General features: G+C 41.3%; 1 protein-coding gene across 1 annotated transcript; it reads right to left on the bottom strand.

Annotated features, from left to right (window-relative positions):
• Positions 1–13,062: 13,062 nt before the first annotated feature.
• Positions 13,063–21,670, bottom strand: TMEM130 (transmembrane protein 130; the record flags this gene model as incomplete). The annotated part of the gene is made up of 7 exons (XM_009875517.1): positions 13,063–13,589; positions 14,298–14,410; positions 15,399–15,601; positions 17,459–17,543; positions 18,179–18,348; positions 19,378–19,546; positions 21,380–21,670. Coding segments are annotated over 7 exons (1,208 nt in total), but the record flags the coding sequence as incomplete, so codon positions are not given.
• Positions 21,671–21,910: the final 240 nt, after the last annotated feature.

Here is a 21,910-nt window from a genome sequence, read left to right as displayed (position 1 = left end):
CCGCAGGAACACTCTATTCTTAAGAGAAATACTCTTTTATATTTTTAAGATCGAACAAACCACACAGAACCCAGCAACTCTGGATTTCTGAATTCTGTCACTCAGCACAAGAGCTGGAAACCTGTCAAGGACAGTCTTTCAGAATACATACGTGTTTTTGCAAATTGGACATTGAGCATGTTAGCAAAAACCTGGTATAAATGGGAGATGTTTCCAATCAAAAGTCAACATGATCCAGCTCGTCATAGTATCTTGTGCCTGAGGAGGAAGCAGGTTGCAGTTCCTGGCTCACATGAGAGGACAGATGGGGGATCCAGGGGTGAGAGACCACTACCTCTTGATGACATGTGCTTCCTCGCTGTGGCCGAGCACCAGCCTGGCAGGTTGCTATTTGAAGTAGCAGCTTTATCCTCTTTGCCACTCCTGGTTTACTTTGCTGACCACCAGTCTCCTGTCTTTTGAGTTCTTTGGCATCAATGTGTGTTTTAAAAATCTGCTTTTGTCTGCACCACATGACTATTCAGAAATTGAATGACTACAAGGATGTGTCAAAGAGGTGAATGTTGTCGCCATCCCTGGAGGTGTTTAAGGACAGACTGGATGTGGCACTTAGTGCCATGGTCTAGCCAGTGTGGTGGTGTTGGGTCATAGACTGGACTTGATCTCAGAGGTCTTTTGTAGCCTCAATAATTCTGTGATTCTGTGTTTTAAGCTTCAAAGGAAAGTACATATGAAGGAGCGAGGAGGAGGTATATGAAAATCCTGGACTTAGGTTTATCTACCCAGGAGTTTCCTGTGCGATGAGGTAGATTTAGAAGTGAAGTGCTTTACTTAGCTGTGCTTTCCATCTGCAATGTCTGGATGCATTGTGTCTCTCCTGCAGGTTTCTGAGGGAGTAGCTCAGCTGAGTTAGCCAAGGACAAGACACAGAGGGGCCTAAGGTGACTACTTTTAACAGACACTTTGCACAGAGTGTATAGAAAGCTGGAAATTCATATTCTTGCTTACATGTCCCTATCATTTACAGTATTGCAGAAGAATCTCTGTGTTCTTCCGAATGTTAGAACAGAGACTGGGAGAGTTTGTGGTGCTTATGGAGTAGTCAGAGATAGGTGAAACATGCACTTTTTCATATGCCTATAAATATTTGGATGTACGTATATGGTTACTGTATGTCTGTAGAGCTTTGTGCTCCAAAAGTATGTGTGTTACTTGCCCTGAGTTACTGGCAGACTAACAACTTTCAAAAGCAGAGGTAGGATTGTTCATAGCAGGACCTCTTCTGCTTCATTGGTTTTCAGTAGCACCCATGGCCTTGCCCTCTGGGCTTCTGAAAATGGGCACTATTGGCACAGTTTTGCAAGAAAAACTAGAAATGGTATATTATATGCATTTTCCAATTGTTTGTTTTCTTGTCAGATTGTCTGTGTGGCAGTTCTGTTTTAGACTGTGGCAGTGAACCTGGCATTAAATGCTGTGTTAAGGTATAAGAGAGAGGAGAATAATGTAAATTCTAGTTATCGGTGCTATAGCTTTCAGAATGTTTTGTGGGTTGGCAGGCAAACTGAGTTTAAGGTGTTGACATGTGAGGACCCTTGTTTTCCTCCCTCACCTCATGGTATCTCTGACTCCTCCAGAGCACCAAAGCTCATCCTCCTCGAATCCACAGAGGGAAACCAAGGAGTAGTTTTGGTGCAGCTTACTGGATCTGGATGCACTCTTGAAGGCTTTTTGATTGCAATGTTATTTCCTCTCAGAGCCAATATGATTCCCTTTGTGCCACAATAAAACCACTTAACAATCTGTCTTCCCTTTCAGGAGAAAGGAAGCAATTTTAAAAAATATATAGCCACATATATATCCAGCTTTTCTAGGCTAAAAAACATATCACATTTAAAATGTTGTGGCTGAGGCTCTGCAGGCTCTCCCACATCCAAACAATGCAATGTCATGCTCCAAAACTTCATGACTTGTGAGATTCGGTGGTGGACTGGTAAGATATACATTACATTTTCTGAAAAGTGACAGTGCTGCATATCATTAGAAAGAGAAAATATTTATTTGTCCTCTGATATTGGTTAGTAGCCATGTCAAATCTGCATTAGAAATATTTTAAATTGTGGCACTCATCAGCAAATAAAAAGCATATTAGATATTTTAGAATGTTTTTATGACTCCATGTGAGTAATTTGACAGATGGTACTAAGGCACTTGATTATAATGCTGAAGGAACATAAAAAATGATCTTGCTTAAAATAAGAAAGTAAATTCTCAAAAAATCTCCAACATTTTTACAGAAGCGTGGCATGATTCTATGTGCAGCATAAAGAAGTGAATATGAATCCGTAATGGCATAGCCTGCCTTAAAACCCTAAGAAAAATCTTATGCAAGTAGTAATGCTGTCCCACATGCACGGTGATGAAACGTTTGCATTCCATGGGTCTGTGTGCCTCCTGAAGACAGATATAAGGATGTAGGTACGGGATGTTTGCGGAGTGTACGAGTTAGAGAAACACATCCAGCTGCTGTGAAATCATGCTAACTTCTAGGCATAAATTAGGTGGAAATTTTCCAGATTTATATTTAAAAATTATATACTCAAGAGTTTTGGAACTAAGCAAGCCCCATCTGTTTTAAAAATTATACAGCACTAAGAATGTTCCTCAGTATGCATCAAAATTTGGGATGTTGTGTAAGAAACAGCAGCTTCTAGGCTAACAGGAAGATTTCAAAAAAATTATTTTATGTGTCTCTTCTTGAAGTAGTTGGTTAAATGTACTCATTGCCTAATCTACTGGTTTTAGCGCTGCTTATGAACTATTTTCAAGTTTGGTTTTCTGATAGAAGTGTTTCATCATCTTGTGACTGAACTGTATTAGCTGGTAGGTCCTTCTCATCTGGGAGAGGGCTCACTCTGGCACCAGCCAACCCATGGCTCGTCTGCTGCATAATATCTCTCTTTAAAACAAAGGTGCTTTGGCTGTAGGTGCTTCTAAACCTTGTTTGTAGTTGGTTAGCGCTGCTCAATGGGAATATCTGATGATGTCTGGATTTTCCATAACCATTGCCTGAAGTAACCATTCCTCTTGGGAACGCACGTGTGAGTGCAGGGAGGAGAAGGTCACTGGGAGCAGTCAGATCAGGTTGACCCTGTGTGCAGCGTGTTTATAGCTTGAGGGCAGACCTGCCATTCAGAGGGACCTTGATAGGCTGAAGGGCCAGCAGGAACCATAAGAAATACGTTAAGTACAAATACAAAGTCTTGCACCTGGGAAGAAAAAAGCCTCGTGACAATAAAGTCTCGAGAAGATAGATCTAGACACTTCACCAGGGTGTGTGGTGGGAGGATAAGAGACAGCAGGCATAAATAGACAAAAGAGAAGTTCAGATCAAGTATAAAGAAAAGCAGCTTCCCATGGGGACTCTCAGCAGTAGAGCAGGCTATGCAGTATTTGTCCTTGAAGGCTTTTAGGACCTGACAGGACAGAGCTCTGAGCCACTGAGTCTGACTTCAGGCTGACACTCTTAGAGCAGCAGGTTGGACTACAGACCTCCTGGGCTCCCTCCAGTCTGATTTATCCTGTGAATCTGTGATCCTCTAAGAGTTTAACATTTTTGAATTGATCATTTTTTAGATTCGTGGGTGATGTAGACCAAAGTTGGCCAAAGCAGAGCCAGACCAACGTGTATTAGCATGGGATTTGGTATTTCAAGTTTCCCAAAGAGTCTAGGGTAGAACAGCAGAGAGGCACAGCTCTGTGAAGTGACAAACCTGCTTTACCTTTGTTGACTGAGTCTAACAGAGCTGCTCAGCTCTGTTTTCTTTCAGGCTTTTCTGCTGGCTCAGACCACTGCAGCTTGTTACTGTTAATAAACAACAAAACAGTGGCCACATATCTGGTGCTTGCAAGGGGTCTTCTGTACTCAGGAGTCACTATATTGCCTGAATTACCGATAGTAAGGTGGGTGTTCTAGGGAGAAAGGGAAGAAAACAGAAAGGTAGGCTCAAAGCTCCTGTAAACAGTTAGTAGCAAGTAACCCAGGCTGTGAACTAACAGCACATCAGCTAATGCCCCGAATTCCTTTGTGTGAAGCAGCTTACTTGGCTGACAATGCGCAGTGAGGCCCTGGACAGATTCCCTTTTGTGGGTGCAGCTGAACCAACAGAAGGTGCTCGATTGATCCAGATGCTCCTCAGTTCTTCTCTGCCAGAGGTTGTTGCCTGTTCCTGTTGGCTGGCAGAAGGGGTTTGCATGAGCAAGCCTGTGGTTTGGGCAATGTCAGCAGGGCTGGCGCAAACAGGTCGTTTGTGAATTGGGGAATGGTGCCATGGTTTGCTCAGTGGTGGCAAATCCAGAGCTGGGACAGGGCCAAGGGGGACTGGTCCTGTGGCACAGCTGGACTGGGAGGAGGGCAGCCCTCTGAGGCTAATGGCACCTTGCATGGAACAGCATCTACCTGAAAAAGGAACTAATGAGCTGTGAATTCACACCCCTTTCGCTGTGCATTAGCTTTCTCACTTTAAGAGAGTGATCAGATTGCTGTGTGATGCTGCCAGTGAATGATGTTACCCACCTTTTCTGAAAACTCCCTGTAATGCTGTACACAGGCCTTGATTAGCATTATCTTTCTCCTTGGCTCTCAGGAGTATGGTTTACAGAAGCACAGATGTTACCCAGAAAATTCCAAACCCATAGAATTGCCTCATACTTTTTATGCGTTTTGCTTCCCTTTGATATTTCCCTGAAGGATGCTATGCCCTCTTCCATCTCTTTCTGGACAGAAAGTCACTTTGTAGTGCCCTGATATTGCTGATGGTTGTTTTTTTGGGTTGTTTCTTTTTTCTTTTTTTAATTTAAAAGCTCACTTTGGAGTTGTTTCTCCTTCTGTGAGAGTCAGTCCCCAGGAATTATTTTCTTTTTGCATAATTTGCACATCTGCGTTTCTGTCTGTGGTGTGAAAACCAGCAGAATGCTGATTGCTAATAATAACAACCATATATCCGTTGCTTTCCTGTTGCCCTCCTGAAGTGATTGGCAATTCATCATCTTGTAGCAGCTCAAATTGAGCAGTGCACAGGGGGTGAATTCCTGCTCGTTTAGTGTGGCCGCTAAGTGTCCTCTTTGTATCTTACCCCCTGATGAGTTCTTGACACTGGAAAATGGTTTCAGTTCTCCTGTCACCCAACTGTGGCCACCTCTGCAAGTTTTGAACAGGCTCCGTTTGATCCAAACTCAGCTCTCTGGGGAAAGGTAGGATCTGCTGATGATTATTTGTGGCAGGCATTTGCCTGTCCTGTAATAACGTGGGAGAACAGCCCTTTAAATCATAGGACTGTCAGCAGCTGCAAACATATGCGGATATGGGAACTGTAATCTCTCCTCTCAGACTTCGACATTGCTGTTTAATCTCTGCTATTTGTGACTACAGTTGTTTGGGATATTTTTACAGGAGTCATGTAAAATCCACTGCAGGAAGGAATCACTGTGCGTTTCTCATTTGAATGGCAGTGGTTCATATAAATACATGTATATATTCACAGACGTATATATATAAAAATAAAAACACAAGGGGCTGTAGTGCGAACATTCCTGTGCACTCTGGAAAGCCAAATGGACGTGGCAATTAATACATGAGATGAAGCTGTTGAGCTTTCAGGTGTACAGTAGTGAAAAGTAGATGTGCCTTGGAGTCCTGGTCAACCCTGATGGTGACACCCAAGAGAGCTCAATATGCCTCAAGGACGATATACCCAGAGAGATGTAATTGTTCCCTATTAAAGTGCTCATTGTTTTGGAACCAAGGACTTTACTGATCAAAGAGCTGCCTTTGATTAATTAGTTTTGAAATGAACGAATTTCTAAGTTCTCATTTTTTTGCTTTTCTTAGGGGATGTATTTCAAAAGCCTTTTGATCTTTGGTGATAGGTATTTAGTAAAAGGCAGGTATGCTTTTACAGAAAGAACCGTGGAAGTCTTGTAAAGGGTGCCGTACTTAAAGCCCTGATCAGAAAACACTCAGAACACATGTGCAGCAGGTCCATTGACTTCGGCGGGCCTGTGCGCACTCGCAGGGTTGCTCTTGTGCTTGTTCTTCATCAGGATCACTGGTTTTAAAAGGTAAAATCAGGCCACTAGTCTGAGGGAAAAAAAAAACCCACACAACAGTTAATATCTACTGCAAAGGTCAGAAAATATTTGTGTGGCATCTTACACTAACAGAGTACAGGCAGCACAAATCTTTGCAAATAGGCGTCCTGCTGGTACCAATTGAAATGTAGGAGGCAGTTAGTGTCTCTCAATTGTAAGTGTCATTTGGTCCCCAGGGAGGCATTTAATGGATGGTATTTCCCTACTGAGAGTCCTGTCTTTTTTTTCTGTACTTGATTAATAATAGTTGAGGGTCCTCCTGTTCATAAAAAATGTATGTGCTGCTTGCTTGATTATTCACATGCTATATTATGAAAAAGGAGGTAATTCCTAAAGAACAAAGTAGAATACCGCTAATTGCATAGTATCTTTGTGTCTGCAAGTAGGTTTTCCCCACTGCTTATTACCACACTGAAGGGAAGGGAAAAACAAAACAGAGAAAAGATAATGAAACCAGAATAATAGAACGTCTGTTTGCAAATCCAGTTGCCTCTGAAAGTTCCCCCCTCCCCATCCAAGCTGCGTGGCCTGGATTGGTCGTAAGGGTATTTCAGACTGCAGCTTCGATCTGCGGTGAGATAGCTATGGGCAATGGATGGCTCACTCCTGCGGAGGTGGACCTGTGGTATGAAACACTCCTCTTACTAAGTATGAATAATTTTGTCCATAAGTGAAATCTTGCAGTTGTTTGACAGGGTAGAGCAGTACTATCTTACTGCTGTTAGAAAGAGAAAAAAAATCACAAGTAGAGCTACCAGATTCAAAACTCAAGCTGTACCGAAAATCCAGGTTTTTCCCTGGTGGCTCATGGGGACATTTTGACCCATCTCTCCCTACCACAGGTTCAGGGGCAGCCATTCATTTTTGGATATTCTCTTGGTTAATTGCTCCTTTGTTTTCTCACAATGTTTTAACTCAAATTTACTTTCTTATAACCTTGATCAACTCCACAATATATAGATTCTTTAATAACAGAAATATTTTACTTTAATGGTTCAATTAAATACAATAAAACACTCTAAGAAGGAAATATAGAGCTTCCCAGGAACTGCCTTGTGGTGTTGGGGTTCAGCTCAGAAACACGGATGTAGCTGCCTTTATGGCTGGAGCCTTCCTGCACGGGTCACTCTCCCGGGGTTCCTGCACGGGTCACTCTCCTGGAGTGGCAGAGAACACCCCTCTCTGCCTGTCATAAACCAGTCCTGTCTGTCCCCCGTGACCCACAGAAATCCTCTGGATTCATTGCAAGTGTGAATTGCAAGCTAATTCCTTCTGCATGGATTCCTTCTGCTGTGATTCTGTGATTCTGTGAAAAAATCCAATACTGGGCTAAGATAGTGGGGTTTTGCATTAGACACCAGCTCTCCAGGTGCAGGTGCTCGCTGGAGGCGGTTCTATGTGGTCCTGAGAGCTGGGCTCCCCCACGGCAGGGAGGCTGCTCACCCTTCATCGCACCCTTTCCACTACCCCGAGGAGCTGCTTCTCCAAGTCCACTCCTGTGCTTGCACTTCAGCACGTTTGAGTGCTTTGCTGAAGCACGCTCAAAGTGGCCAGTTTCAGTATTGGCTTGTTTTTGTTAAATTGAGCATGTTGTGTTTTGTTACATAGCTTGGGGTGGTGAGAGAAATCCATTAAACTTGAAGTTAATTAGTCTAGGAAGACTGTAATTTATCAAGATATCCTGAATGAAAGCAAGGGCATTGCTATTTAATTAGCAAGTGTGTTTGGATTTTTTAGATGATTTCTTCCTTTTTGATTTAATTCAAAATATTATAAGTCCTTTGCATATAATGAAAGACGGTATTACGGTCAGGAAACTGAAAAGATATTAAAAATCTGTGGCTTAATATCTTTTTTTTTTTGCTATTAAGTACATGCTGTTGATCAGACAAGAAAGCTTTTATTGCTGTGGTCTCTTCTCATTTGTATCTAAATTATAGCTGAAAAGATGGTTTAAGTGACAGACTCCTAATTTATACTACCAGGAATAACTGAGCTTATAGAGCTGTTAAACCAGAATGTGCCTGTTTGCTGCTTCTTCTGCTTCCTCATTTCTGAGACCTTCAGCTGAAGCAATGAGGACCTCTAGGTGCTCTCAAGAAATGTTTACACTCAGATGTGTTTCATACTGTGAGCTGTCTTCTACTTAATTTAAGTCACTGTAGATTGAAACTTCACAGTTACTTGCCTTCACAGAAAATGATCCTGCTTTCACTCATAGCAATGGCCTCGTCCCACCAGTTTCTGTTCACCCAGCGTGTGCCCCACTGGTGTAAGGGACTGTGGAACGCGGTGTCGTCGTGTCAGGTGCATTGCATAAAGTACGGAGGGTTCGCTCCCAGGAGCATCACTGCCCGCACCACTTGTCAGTCTGTCCACTGCCCTCTGTGTAGTGATTGACACGGAGTCATTTCTCAGAGTTGCTTGGGGCGGCGCCCAAAACTACGGTACTCGTGTTGAGAGTAATATGCATCTTTTATGGAATCTGGTTCTGTATTTAGCTTACGTGCCACAGTGAGGCATGCATAAAAAGATTCACCGAAAGTTTTACCAGTGGCTCAGCCTGCGATGGTGGGAGTGTGAAGCTGGTGGAAATATTCTTGTGCAGTGGGAGACACCTGCTGAGCAGTCCACAAATCGCAACTCCACGCTGCGCGTGCTGCGATGCCCAGGCTCCTTGTTGCAGATAGGGTAGGTAGGCAGGATACCTGACTGGGTGCCTGTAACAGGCATCCTGAATTTAGTGCTTACCTTGCTCGACAGACTGTAAAACGAACCAAGACTAGGTAGATAGTCTGCATGGTTCCTTAATCTTTTAAATCTTGAATTTTATGCAGGCATCTACACCTGCCTCTGCACCGGCAACCTCCCTATCTCTTTATGGCTCCCTTTTGCCTCCTGTGAAGGGTGATAATATCACTTCCCTGCCTCCCAGGACTGCTGTGAGTAAATGCATTAGAATTTTGCCTGGCTGGGGTAGTCTTTCACTAGTGCTGTAGTATAATTTGCTCTTGTAGTTGTGTCAGTTGTGCAGCTATGGTATATTGTACAAAACCCACTATAGTCTGTGACTGCTCTCTTTATGCACACTGCTGTAGGAATTGCACTCACTGAGGATGAGCATACCCAGGTCTTAAAGAAGTTTCTAGAATTTATGTGTTCTGCACATTGATGGCTGCAGTTTAAAAATCCACATTTCTAATGCTCAGAGTGCTGTCAAAGCTGAGATCTGCAGGATTTAAAAAATTTTGTGACAGCTGCAGGATAGTACTTCAGTTTCCACGGAAACTAGCACTGGATGTCCAAAATCAAGGTGAAGTATTGGCTGATTAACTAATAATAATGCTGAGCATTTAAATACAAAGTTCTTCACCTTCCTTTTGGTGAAACAATTTCCATTCCTATAGCATCCAGCAAATGCAATAGAGGTCTTGTGAATTCAAACTGTTGTCACGGCTTGGGCTGTGTAATGTACTTTCCAGAGATGAAAGACGGAATTCAGCCTTGACCCGTTCAGCCACTGAGCCTTATGCCCTGCTGTTAAGGGGCTAATTTGTCCCCACATCCACTGCACAAACTGTTACCATTGTTTATGTGACAAATTACAGAATGACAGAAGTTCTTTTGCTTTACTGTGTGGTTTTATACTGTGCCTTTCCGGAACATTTTTGTCCTCAGATGCATTTTCTTATAAATAATTCTCATTGCATAAACTTACCTGCTCACATCTTCTTATCACCTTAATTTCATCACTCTTCGGCTTTGCACTTACTGGACTCTTGTTTTGAATCAGTGAGTTTCGTCGTTGTGCTGAACATTCCTTTTTCCAGGTCATTGATTTCTAAGGTTAACAAAATGAATCCTCCTGCTGATCCTTGTTACGTCTCACTAATCTCCTTGCTATATCCGGAACTGCTCAATTACCTTTTGTCTTCAATTTCAGAGGCATTTATTAAACCTACAGATCAGTCTTTGGTGCAGGAAGCAGTTTCATATTAGATTCAGGAACATGTTCATGTTCATATTTCTCATACTTATACCTCCATTTGTTAAGGCTGTTTAAATTTTCGTGGTTAATTCGCTTCTTGACATGCCCTTTTAAGTGTACTTTTCCCACTGCTTATTTTTTTGCCAGAGGTGTCTTTCTTTCTAACCTCTATTCTTTCCCATCTCCTCTTGAATAATACTTTCCACTATTTGATAATGTTGACTTTCCACTTTGCAAGACCTTACCTTTTGTACCCTTCGCCATCCTTTGATCATTTTAGGAACAGAATAAGAGCTAATATTCTTCTGAAGGACATTTACTCTGTTTTCCTCAATAGGAAGTTGGGGGTTTTCTTAGGCCTGCCTTTTGTGTCACTAATGCCATGTCCCTCTTTCTTTTCGACTGTGGGTTGATGGAATAGTCTTGTTGGTCACCTGTCCTGTCTGTTGCTCACTGGAGGTGCAGCCTTTTACTTTAGCCGGGTTGGTCATGATTGGTTGCATCTCAGTTTGGACATGCTGAGGAGAGCACAGAGGCACAAAACCAAAGAAGCAGCGTTCGTGGCCTAACACCCCATGATACCCTTTGAATCAGCTGGGTGTTAAGGGAAAATGGGGCAGAGCACGGGTTTTATTCCTTTGATATCATCTTCCCTCAACCCGTTCCAGGTCCTATAACTGAGTCTTCTCTCTCATAGTTACTACCTTTGCTAGGAGTGTAATATGGAGAAGAAAGGTTTTTTTACACACTCATCAGTGTGCCAAGGGATTGTTTTCAGGTGTATTATAGCAGCAAGGGTCTGTCACAAACATAGTAACAGAAGAAGTCCAAATTAACTTCTGGCTGCAGAGAGCCACTGTACAGTCTGTCTAGGGCCACCATCACCCCAAGTTGCACTTTTCACATCAGAAATCTGTTCTTTCCAGTGCACAAGGACTGTGTAGCCATTTACAGAATAATTCCAGAACAAGTCACGCACCTTTGGCAGTGGGTCACATGGCTGGGATCTCAGGAATCAGCAGTAAAACTGAAGCTTTTAAGAACAATACTTTCTTTGCTAAGGAGAGACACATTTTTAACAGTGACTGTGAGTCTGAAAGTAAGAGTTTGACACCAAAGCACAGAGAAGGAATACAAAGGACACCACTACTAATCAACAAGCTACTTATAAATACCATTTCTCTTTACTAAAAAAGCCAAAAGTTCTGCCTTGACAAAAGCTTGGTGTCCTGAATTGAGCTAGACAGAACTAATTCTGTTTAGCGATTTTTAATTTTCTGCTCAGTCTCTTCTAAGAGACTGCACTTTCTGAAGTTAACGGCATGTTTTTGTAGACAGGGTCTGCTGCTAGAACTGATAATGCCCGATGTTAATAGTTACTACCAGGGACTGGTATGCAGAAAGGCTCTTGCTTATATTTGTTCCTCTAGTGACCAAGGTCACTGCTGGGTGCCAGGAAATAAAAGGAGTCACAAGGAAGTAAAAGGCTGCACCTCCAGTGAGGAACAGACAGGACAGGTGACCAACAAGACTATTCCATTCCGTATACATCATATTCACTAGAAAGCTTCAGTGTCTGGCGTCTGAGGATGACTCTATCTGTTCTTCTGCTTTTGATCCCGATCCTGAATTCCCAAATCCAACTCCTGTGTCCAGTTCCCCTCTGCTGCTGAGCCTGGGGCTTCCCCAGTGCCTGCCTGCTCTGCAGCACCAGTGGTGATTGCTATCAGAGCAGGAGAGTAGGGTTTGATACTTGTTTTATAAGTATTTGTATATACTTATCTTTATTTTTATTACCTCCATATTAGTACTATTATTGTTTTATTACAGCTGGTTTAGTTTTGTTTTCCTATCTGTAAGTCTCTCTGCCTCATTCCCTTTCCCTTCCCGTTTGGGGAGGGAGAGGGGTTAGAAAGAGCATCTGTCTGTGTTCAGTGGCTGGCCCAGCCCTAACACTTGACACTTGGTTTTAGTGGATCATTTCGTACCTGAGATGATCCTATCCTATTCTATTTTGAATGTCTCAAGTTAATTAACAGAGCCCTTCTAAGGTTATGTAATTGCATTTACAGAGGAACTGAAGCTCTGTGCTTTTCTGAGGAATTGCAGAAGTTGAATGCATGAGGTAAGCACCCTGAAAACCTCATGGTAAATCCCCTCACATTCAGACAATTACATCCCTGTCAGTACATCTGAGAAATTATGTCATACTTGAAAAACCCCAGGCCCATAATACCCACAGGCTTTAAATCAGAGGCAGAGAAGTTATATCACCTTTAAAAAAAAAATGGTCACAAAGGCACTTCTGTTTAAAAGCCTCCAGAGTACTCTGAAACGCCTCATAGCAGGGGGTAAAGCCTGCCTGAGCAGGAAGCTGATAGTAGAAGATGGTCTGCAACAGGTATGGAGTTTATACAGCCTGGAACATTTACTCTAAATTCAAACTGAGTGTGTTTTGCTAAGCAGCTTTGAGCTCCTGGTTGTTACATTTTTTGGAAGAGGAGCTTTGGTGACTAGCTGGGTAGTACTATGAGAAAGAAGAGTGAACAGCCTGGGGGGAAAAGAAAAAAAAAGCTACTTGCACAGATTAGAGTGGTCTATTACTTCAAAAAGTGCTGGGAGATGTGGAGCCTTCTACAGCACCTGCTATGATCCTGCCAAGCTACTGCTAGCAGCTAGCTCTCCATCAGCTGGTTACCAGCCACTACAGTCCCGCAGAAACCCATTAACTCTAAAAAAATGTCTTTTAAGCCAGGAGGAAAAAAGACAACATAATTAGGTAGTTGGGTTTATTGAAAGCACCTAGGCCATTCTCAACCTGGACAAGTCAGTTCCCTTTCAGAACAAATATATTCAACAGCATTTTGGGTGACTTCCATTTCCAGTAATATAGTTGTAACATAGGAAAGAGAGGTATGTGTGTCTTAAGCACTTTCTTCTTCGAAACAGTCAGCAGAAGGAAGACAGAAATTATAAGAGGTAGTGAGTTTAGCAAACCTGCACATAAAACAATCTTTCATAAGAATAAAATGCTGCATTTACAGCTGTAATTGTATACACCTGTATAATTTAAAAATACAAAGCTACTTTTTCTGTGTTTCAGGGCTTTTTCTTTTTTAGTTCAGAGAATTAAATGCTCAAGTGCTGGACTTAAAGTGGTTAACCTTATTGCCTTGGCAAAACCAAACCATTCGTGCAACCCTGGGCTTGTAACTTGTAACAAGTGAGAAAGTTAATCTCGACAGTTAATATAACCAAAGTGCAATTGTGTTCTTCACACCGTGTACATTTTGACTGGCTTGTAAAAAGAATGTAGAAGTTCATGACTCTCCCTGGCAGCTTCTTGAGATGACTGAAGAAAACATGATCTGCAACATATGTGACCACAGTGTGATTCCGAATCAGAAGACAGGTTTCTGTCAGACAGTGGAGAAAAGTCAAAGTCAGCTACCTGGAAAAGAAACATCAAAGAGATAATTTTTAATTCAGGTTCTACTGGCTCGAGTGAGTCCAACAAGAATGCTTTGGGCTAGAAATGGCACTTGGTCCTCAACCGGTTTCAGTCTGTCACTAACTTCAAATAGGCTTCTGATTTATGCCTGCTGCACACATGGCTCACAGGCAGTCTCTCTAGAGATACAGTATTCATATTGTGACATGATGTAAAGTGTACTTTCCGAAGGGCCATGAAAGCTAGTTTTGATTTAGGAGCTCAGGCTTTTACAAAAAGGTAGCAAACAAAGGCTACACCAGAGATGGAAGTGAGTTGGAGAGATAAAGGACACATACTAGGGTCAGGTGACAATTTAGTGCCACTTTAGGTTACATACCCACCCTTTTTAAATTTCCTGTATTCTCTCTCATTATCCCCCAGCTTGCTTTCATGTAATCACTCTGGAAGGCATATTTCAAGCAAGCACCCACTTGGGAATATTAAGAAACTGTCCATGATAGCCCTGGCAACTTGAATGATAGTTACAGTTCTCTGTAACAAGACAGCAGCGTGCCTCTTGCTTAAAGTGTTTGCCTACACTGTTCAGATTTTTCCAAGGAACAGATCAGACATAGCAGGCAAATGCTCTGTCTGGGAATTAAAGAGAGGACATTGCTGAAAGGCATCTAATTACTATCCCAAATCAAAGGAAGAGTAACTGAATACCTCCACAAGATCTTTTTGTTGTGTGTTACTTCGAAAGGTCGTGTACAGCACCAGCCCTAGCGTCACTGAAACCAGAGTGATGCAGAGTAGGACAAAGAAAGCCGAGTGGATCCCTAGGAAAGAGCACAAGGGCACATTCCCTGAGTGATACGATACATTGAGAAGGAAATGATGTTTTAATAGAAGTTTTCGTATTTGTAGAACAAAGGACACGTGTAACACGGAATAGCTTTTTCAGCCCAGATCTTTCTGGAATCTCAGAGGTGGGAATGTGGGGTTGTGAAGTTGTAAAGGGCTTCCCCTTTTTACCCATTTTTTCCCTTAAGCAGCTTTATAAACCTTACCCAGTTACACAGGCTAGCCCTAACTCCTCAGGGTGTTTGTACCTCTGTGGTGCCCCAAGAGGGTTGGAAGGAACCTCGTCTTCACAGCAGCTACCAGCCTCCAGCAAAGAGGATTTGCACACTCAGCCCTGAATGCACACCAGTGCCTTCTGCGGTGAGCTGCCCTGCCTTGGTACAAGTGCTGGCCCACGGCGAGATGGCATACTCACGCTGTAGAAGGGCCTCTTCCCTTCGCCACCCAACCACTTTCTCAGGTGATTCAGGGACCCAAGAGGTGCATGGGGGAGCCAGCATGGGGGAGCTGGCAGGGATTATTTGTGGTGGGGACAGAAATCTGTAATGAAACAGGGGCCTGGAAAAATCTCCCGTTAAAAACCCCGTAACTAAACTAGACAAAAAGAGGAATTGCGACTGCTTAATTAAGGCAGTGCTACAGATATTATGTTTTCCTAGTTATCCTCTCTAGCTACAAGAGCCAGACTATTTAAACTGAAAAATATGCAGTTTAAGTAACTCAGCCTTCCAGGAAACTCATTAGCTTCAATACACTCTTGAGACTGAGGCTCAGAGCAATTACAGTAGGCTCATTATAGGCTCTCCTTTCCCTTCCTCCTTCCTACGTTTTTAGGGATCTATACCACTTTCCAGAAACCTTGTCTGCAAGCTGGTTAATCCGTAATTGTCCCTGACATGTTTAAGACTGTCAGTTCCCTGACAGGTGGGAATCTCGGTGCTGCTCAGACTAGCTGCTTCTCACCTGTTGGCCACACTTTTATTTCATGGTAAGTCTGCAGCATCGTCACGCCATTCTCCACTCTGATGCTGAGGCAGTACTGTCCAGCATTGCTGAAGGTATGGCTGAGATTGTAGCAGGAACCATTAATCACCACGAGATGGCATTTTTCACCTTCGAGTGGAATGCACTCAGCCTTTATAAGCCAGCACAATGCCAGCGGTGGGCTGAAGTGACAAGAGAAAAAAAAGAAAAAAAAAAAAGGTGAAAGCTTCACAAAAAAAATAATCTAAGAGCTGATGAGTCGTTTGGTTAAAATAGCTAATAATTTTGAAAATAATAAAGTGAATCTAAATACAAATAGAGTACTAATTAACTGCACAATTGTTTGGTTCATAGCATTTGTCAGTTGAAGAAGTTCTTTGTGATGCTTCTATAAAAGCAAGCCTTTCAGCTGAGAACTAAATACCTGCATGGGTCATAGGGAGGCCATTGTGTGTAGAAAACCCCATAGTCCTTCTCCAATAAAGATAAAAGGAACTTTTTTTTTCCCCCCCTGCACTTCCAAGGGAGTATAGGTTGGTTTTCCTTTGTTCTTCTCACACAGAAGCAATCACTGCCTGGGACTTTTCTGATTAAAAAAAATCTCGCAACCAAAACTGGAAAGAATGTAGGATGAGCTCTTATGCAATGGACTAATAGCTGAAAAAAAAAAGAAATAAATTGCAAGGATCACAGTATTCCCTTAATATAACAAAAAGGGTTTTATTTGCTATCAAGCATTCCAGGTGCAGCCCACTTCATGGCCCTGCATCTTCTTACCATATCTAGTTGCTGCCTTTTATTTACATTTTCAGACGCTTGTTCCAACTGACTGTGCTGGACTCACCTTATGCACTAAGGACTTTGATTCTGACAACAGATAGAGCTTTTCTTTACCCCATCTTATCAGTATTCTGTTTCTTATCTCTCTAGGGCATTCTCTACTAAAGAAAGCAGCATATTTATGTGTTTAGCTCATTTTCTAGCTTTGTTTTTGATAACCCAGCTCTCAAGCCTTTGTCACTGCTTCTCTATTATAAACTCCTGTTGCATCAGTCCCAGTTCTGTGGCCAAGACATTAGGTCTAGCAAACATTGCCCATCCTAAACCCAAGCTTGCTTTTAGGGACCTCAGGTTTGCCTGTAATGGTTTTTGGCTGTTCACATTTACTTGTATGCCATCTCCAGTTTCCATTCCTGCCAATATGCCAATCACTTTCTGAATGCAAACTGTGCTGCTTTGTCTATTGGGACTCTTTATGCCTTTGGCAAATGACTCTGCGTTGGGTGCTGCTCACTCCATCTACGTGCCTAGTAAAAGCCCTGTTTTGTTGGTTTTTTTACCTAAATCCAGCATTAGTCGAAACAGTAGCAGAATGTGAAAGTGTCACTCTTCTGCAGAATAAATGACTTTGGTGGTCGTGGAGTTTTTATGGGGTGAAGGAGCTCTCCTGAGTGTTTCAATAGTATTTAAAATGCTTCTGCTGTGTTCTAAATACTGCAGATGGAGAGAGTCTGTGCTAGGATCCAGGTGCTTGTGACTCCCCTATAATCCTTGCTGTAACGATCTTCTCTGTCTTATCTTGTGGTAATCTCACCTTTGCCAAAAATTACTCCCCAAACCCATTACTCTCATGTGACAGTCAAGGATTGCTGCTAGGCAACAGGACTCTGAATACAGTTTAATTTAATGGTGGGGAAATGAGTTAAGGAGGAAAGTCACAAGGAAGTTTTAGACTATCATTTCCCCCGCTGTCGTTCTTTGACTGGTTCTCTTTTAACATTCTTTTTACAAAGATATACAAATATTTATATTTTTACGTAGGAGGATTTTCTGTAAAGATGTAGGCTCTTTCAGGCTCTTAGAGTTCATGGTATTTCAAGTCAGGAAAACGCAACATTCAACACTATTTTGTTCAAAGGAAATCTTTTTGTTTTAAGAAACAGTTCTGTGGGGTGCCGTTGACTATTTTAAGGAAGCAGTGGGGAAAAACACTCGAGTAGACAATGCCTTTGGGGAAAGAAGTTGTGTTTGCTACTTACGTGCCATTGATATGAAGAGATAAACTCAAGTTTTCCATTACATGAGTCTCTCTGGAGCCCACTATATTAATACTCTTAACAGCATCTGAGAGGAAGAAAAAACAGTGTGTCACACTCCACAGGTAAACTTGAATTCCCTGTTTTTCCAGCGAAGGTTTGTTTTCATAGGCTTTGCAGATTTTAGCTCTATCAGTCACCCAAATAATACCTGCCTGACACTCAAAAAGGAAACCTAGCAGTAGAGTTGTTGTAAGTTTTTGTGATTTCTTTTTAATATATAATTAACTACTTTATTAATCCCTTACATTTTTACTTAGGTGTTTATTTAATCCTGAAGCTGATCAAATCAATGAGACTTTTCTAATGCTTATTTTAACTAATTTATTTTTTAGGGATAGTTAGCATAAATTAAACAAATAAATCCTTTGTAAGTTATGATAAGCATGTTATTTTAAGTTTTAAACGTATGTGAGATTTTTAGAAAAAACAGTAAGACTGTTGGTAAATGAAAAAGAAAGAGAAGATTTGGTATATTTCCCCCCATTTTTTCTACACTAGAACAGCACAGTCTATTTTGCAGTGGAAACTCTTCATTGACTAATGTTCACCAGTTCTTGCAAGTGGTACAACACTTAAGTTGTATTATCGCATTAAAGCTAGATTGTATCTGTATATATACAGCAAGTTTTGTTTTGAGTACGCAAAATGTTTTATAATTACCTAACAACTCCAGAGCAGTGGTAAAATCACCTGTTTTCTGCACTGTTTCTCTTTCATGGATGATGCTTCCAATTTGCTCCCATTCAGCTATGACTTTCAGATGCACGGTGCGATTCCCCACGGCAGAGCAGTTATAGTAGACAAAGGGTTCCTTGGTGATCTGATAAGCTCTGTGTGCAGCATAAAAAGATTTAGAATCAAAATTGCCTTTTACCAAGAGGGATGAACTCTATTGTATTTTCTTTATAGACAATGCTACAGTCAGCTGTGATTGTAACTCTACTTTCTGTCCATATCACTGAGGATTAACGTCCGTGGCATTACCAATAGAACTACAATCCGTCTAGGACTCAGAGTATATATATGCATTTTTAATCACCAAAACTAAAGATAATGCTAAAAAAATCACAAAATGGAAGAGGAATAGTCAGTAAATTATGAAAACTACCTTTATAACAGGTGGACTGAAAGCTAATTGAAGCACTGAGATCGAGGGAGGAGGAAGGGGGGATTTAGTATTCAGAGACTAAAGCTTACACGTATTTGTATTGGACATATATTTGTCCTCAGAGAAGGAAAATAACTAAATGTCTTTTTTCCTCCCTACTGCAGAGTGGCTTTACCCATGGTTTTACTTCTCACGGTTCAGAGTTATGTTGGTGTTTTTTCCCCTTCTCCATTTTGTCATTAGGTAAGCATTAAGTGTGTGTTAATGTGCACCTCCGTGTTATTTGAGAGATCTACCCACTTTCAAGAGCTCCTGCTCAGGCTGTGGGGTATTTATGGGGAGCTGGTCATAGGAACAGTTACTTACTGCCCAACGACAAGACAGAATTGTTCAGTGCACAAATTATTCACATATTCAACAGGCATAATGATGTTTTAAAATAACAATTTACAATAAGTTACTTTTTCCAGTTCATTCAGTTCAGTTCAGCTCCCTGCACACAGAGAAATACACCTAAGCGTATATTTTAACAAGAAATTTAGGTCTTTAAAACATCACCATTTTGTGAGTACACAGCGACTTCTGTGCCAAGGTTTTCATAATTCAGCTGGATTTACATGCCAAGAATTCACCAACTGGCAAAGACATACGCTTTGCATTACATAATTTAATCAGGATTTTTCTCTAGATGAGCATCTGAATCAGAGACATCTTGAATACTCATTGAAGAAAACAAGGTAACCACACCTACCCGTCTCCAAAATCCCAGTTGTAGACAAATGATGCTGACTTGAAGTAATGACTTGGGTCATGAAGACAGAAAGAAATCCGAGTCACAGCACCCATGGGTGAACTAGAACCACGTGTGATAAAGCTACTGTCTTCTATCTGGGCAATGGTAAGATTCCCTGTGATAAATTCTGCAGAGTAATAAGGTAGAAAAAGAATTACAGCACATATCACTTTCATAGCATGGTTTGTGTGAGAATCAAATCGTTATTTAAAATGTGCTGCATAATTCTTTGTGTCGTAGTCCAAGTGGTTAAGTGTATTTTATCTCTCTTAGTGTTGTTACATGTGTTAGTGAGGCAGAGAGATTAAATTACTTATTTAGTACTTACTAACTTATTTATTACACAGTGGGTCATGATGAAACTTCTAATAGGACTAAGAGAAATAATCCTGGACTGATTCAGGTCAATATCAATTTTACTATTGATTTTAAAAGAACTGGGATTAACATCAAGTATTTAGATCAAGGGATTCAGAATCAAACCAGTATATATGACCTTCATGTTTGGGGTGGTGTTTTTTGTTTGTTTTGTGTTTTTTATGTTTTTATGTTGCTTTTTGTTTTAGCTGCTTCCACAAAAATGAAAAATTGACTACTATGAGTAACAGATGCACTATACATAGTGAATACAAGAGAGTGAATTTTTTTTTTAATGTCTGTGAGAGATCCTGTGCTTGATTTTCCTTACAAGGGCTGGTAAAGGCTGACCTACAAAAAGCTCTCTAATCTATGAGGTTAGAGGTATTATGATGATACACTTGGATCATTATAAAATTAATGGAATATTAATTAATCAGTAACCGACTCCCAGCCTGTTAACAATTCATTAAATCTAGTTAACTGTTCTCTTGATGATGCACATTATCATTTCAGAATAGAGCTTGTAATCCAGAACTAACTGGAGTTCTAATTTATATCAATTATTGGCCCCTGGGAACCACCAGTGGGTGCTCTTGCAGAAAGGTGCAATAGGATCTTACCTTTTACAGCTAGAGAAAGCTTTGCATCCCTTTTGCTCGTGACATGAGAATATGACAGTGCAAAGTGAGAAAGGAATAAGTAGATATTCAGCAAGGCAGTAGTTCTTAACAGAGAAAAGAGCTTGTGTGTTCTTTTATAAAGACTTATCCAATAAGCTTTGTGTTTCTCAAAGAAAATTCTCAGTAGCTATTCCCCAAAACATCAGCTGTGTCCTAAGATTAGCTCTTTTGTCCTATTTCGGAGTGTGTGAGTACAGAATGGGGACATGAGGTTGGAAGGACGTGGTTATTAGTCTCTGAAAGAAGGGATTGTGGGAAACTGTCAGGTGATATTTCATGTCAATCCCTGTATCAGAGATTGGTTTAACCATACCATGCCAGTGGTCAATTTGTCAAAAATGCTTATTTATGGTTATGAATATTCCCAGTAAACTGAAATTACATGTAGCAAGACTGGAAATGCAACCATGACTTCACACTCAATTTCAGTACGCTTGGTCAGAACTTTGAAAGAAAACGTAATGGCTCTGTTGTGCAGATGGTGTAAGTTTTTGCCATGTCGTGCAATGGGGAAAATCAGTAGGTTGTCACTGCTGCTGGTCATCCGACCTTTGGGACTGGAAATGCTGGGAACCAGTACAGGAAGCACTATTTTAGGAGTCTGGATGTCACTGAATAACGCTGATCTGTGCACTGCAGCGACTGAAGCATCTGGTTTCCAGTTCATTTTCCCTAAGTGACAGAGGCAGGAAAACACGGGCAGGATCATACTTGCTTCCTGGATGCAGCTAGACTACAGCATGGCCCAGTTAGCACAACGCCATCCAAACCCACCTTCAGTCAACGGCCTACGCAAATCAAGCTGTGGTGGCAGAAGCCATATTTACGTCTGGCTTTAATTCTCCTGATGCTAGCAAAGGCAGTGAGCATCCTGATGTATACTGAATTCCTGAAGATGAGAAGTTGTAAAGCCATTTTACCTGTAATCTGAAGCACGGTGACATTTCTAGCAACTGGACGACATAGCCAACAGTTTCTATGCGTCACCCAGACAGATACAGGAAAAGTTCCAGGAAATTCACCAGCCACATTAATTATGGAGTTAAACCGCTGCTCGGATTTCTCTATCAGGATCAGAGGAGCATAAATCCAGTTAAAGTGATACAGGTTTGATGTGACACTATCATTCTTCATACTTAGACTGGCATGAACAGTAGCTTGAGCTCCTGTTGTGATGGGACCATTGTTGGTTATTTCTAGACTATACTCCTCTGTGGAAATCAGAACAGAAAAAAACAAAACAAAACTTCCTATAATGTGCTTTGCATTTTTTTTTATTTGTATGTTTTAACTAGTCAGCTGTAGTTATGTGACTCAAAACGACATCCCAGAAAAGAGTCTACCACTTTTTTTTACCATTTAAAAACCCAGAACAGAAACTGTTGCACGAATACATGAGTTCAAACAAATAGCATTAAACAACATGTTAGACTGGGTCCTAGAAATGTTAA

This window comes from Apaloderma vittatum, unplaced genomic scaffold (genome assembly GCF_000703405.1).
Source record: "Apaloderma vittatum isolate BGI_N311 unplaced genomic scaffold, ASM70340v1 scaffold9658, whole genome shotgun sequence".
In the NCBI taxonomy this organism is placed as follows: domain Eukaryota; kingdom Metazoa; phylum Chordata; class Aves; order Trogoniformes; family Trogonidae; genus Apaloderma; species Apaloderma vittatum.
The sequence above is the reverse complement of the archived record's forward strand: the minus strand, read 5'-3'. Positions and strand labels throughout refer to the sequence as shown.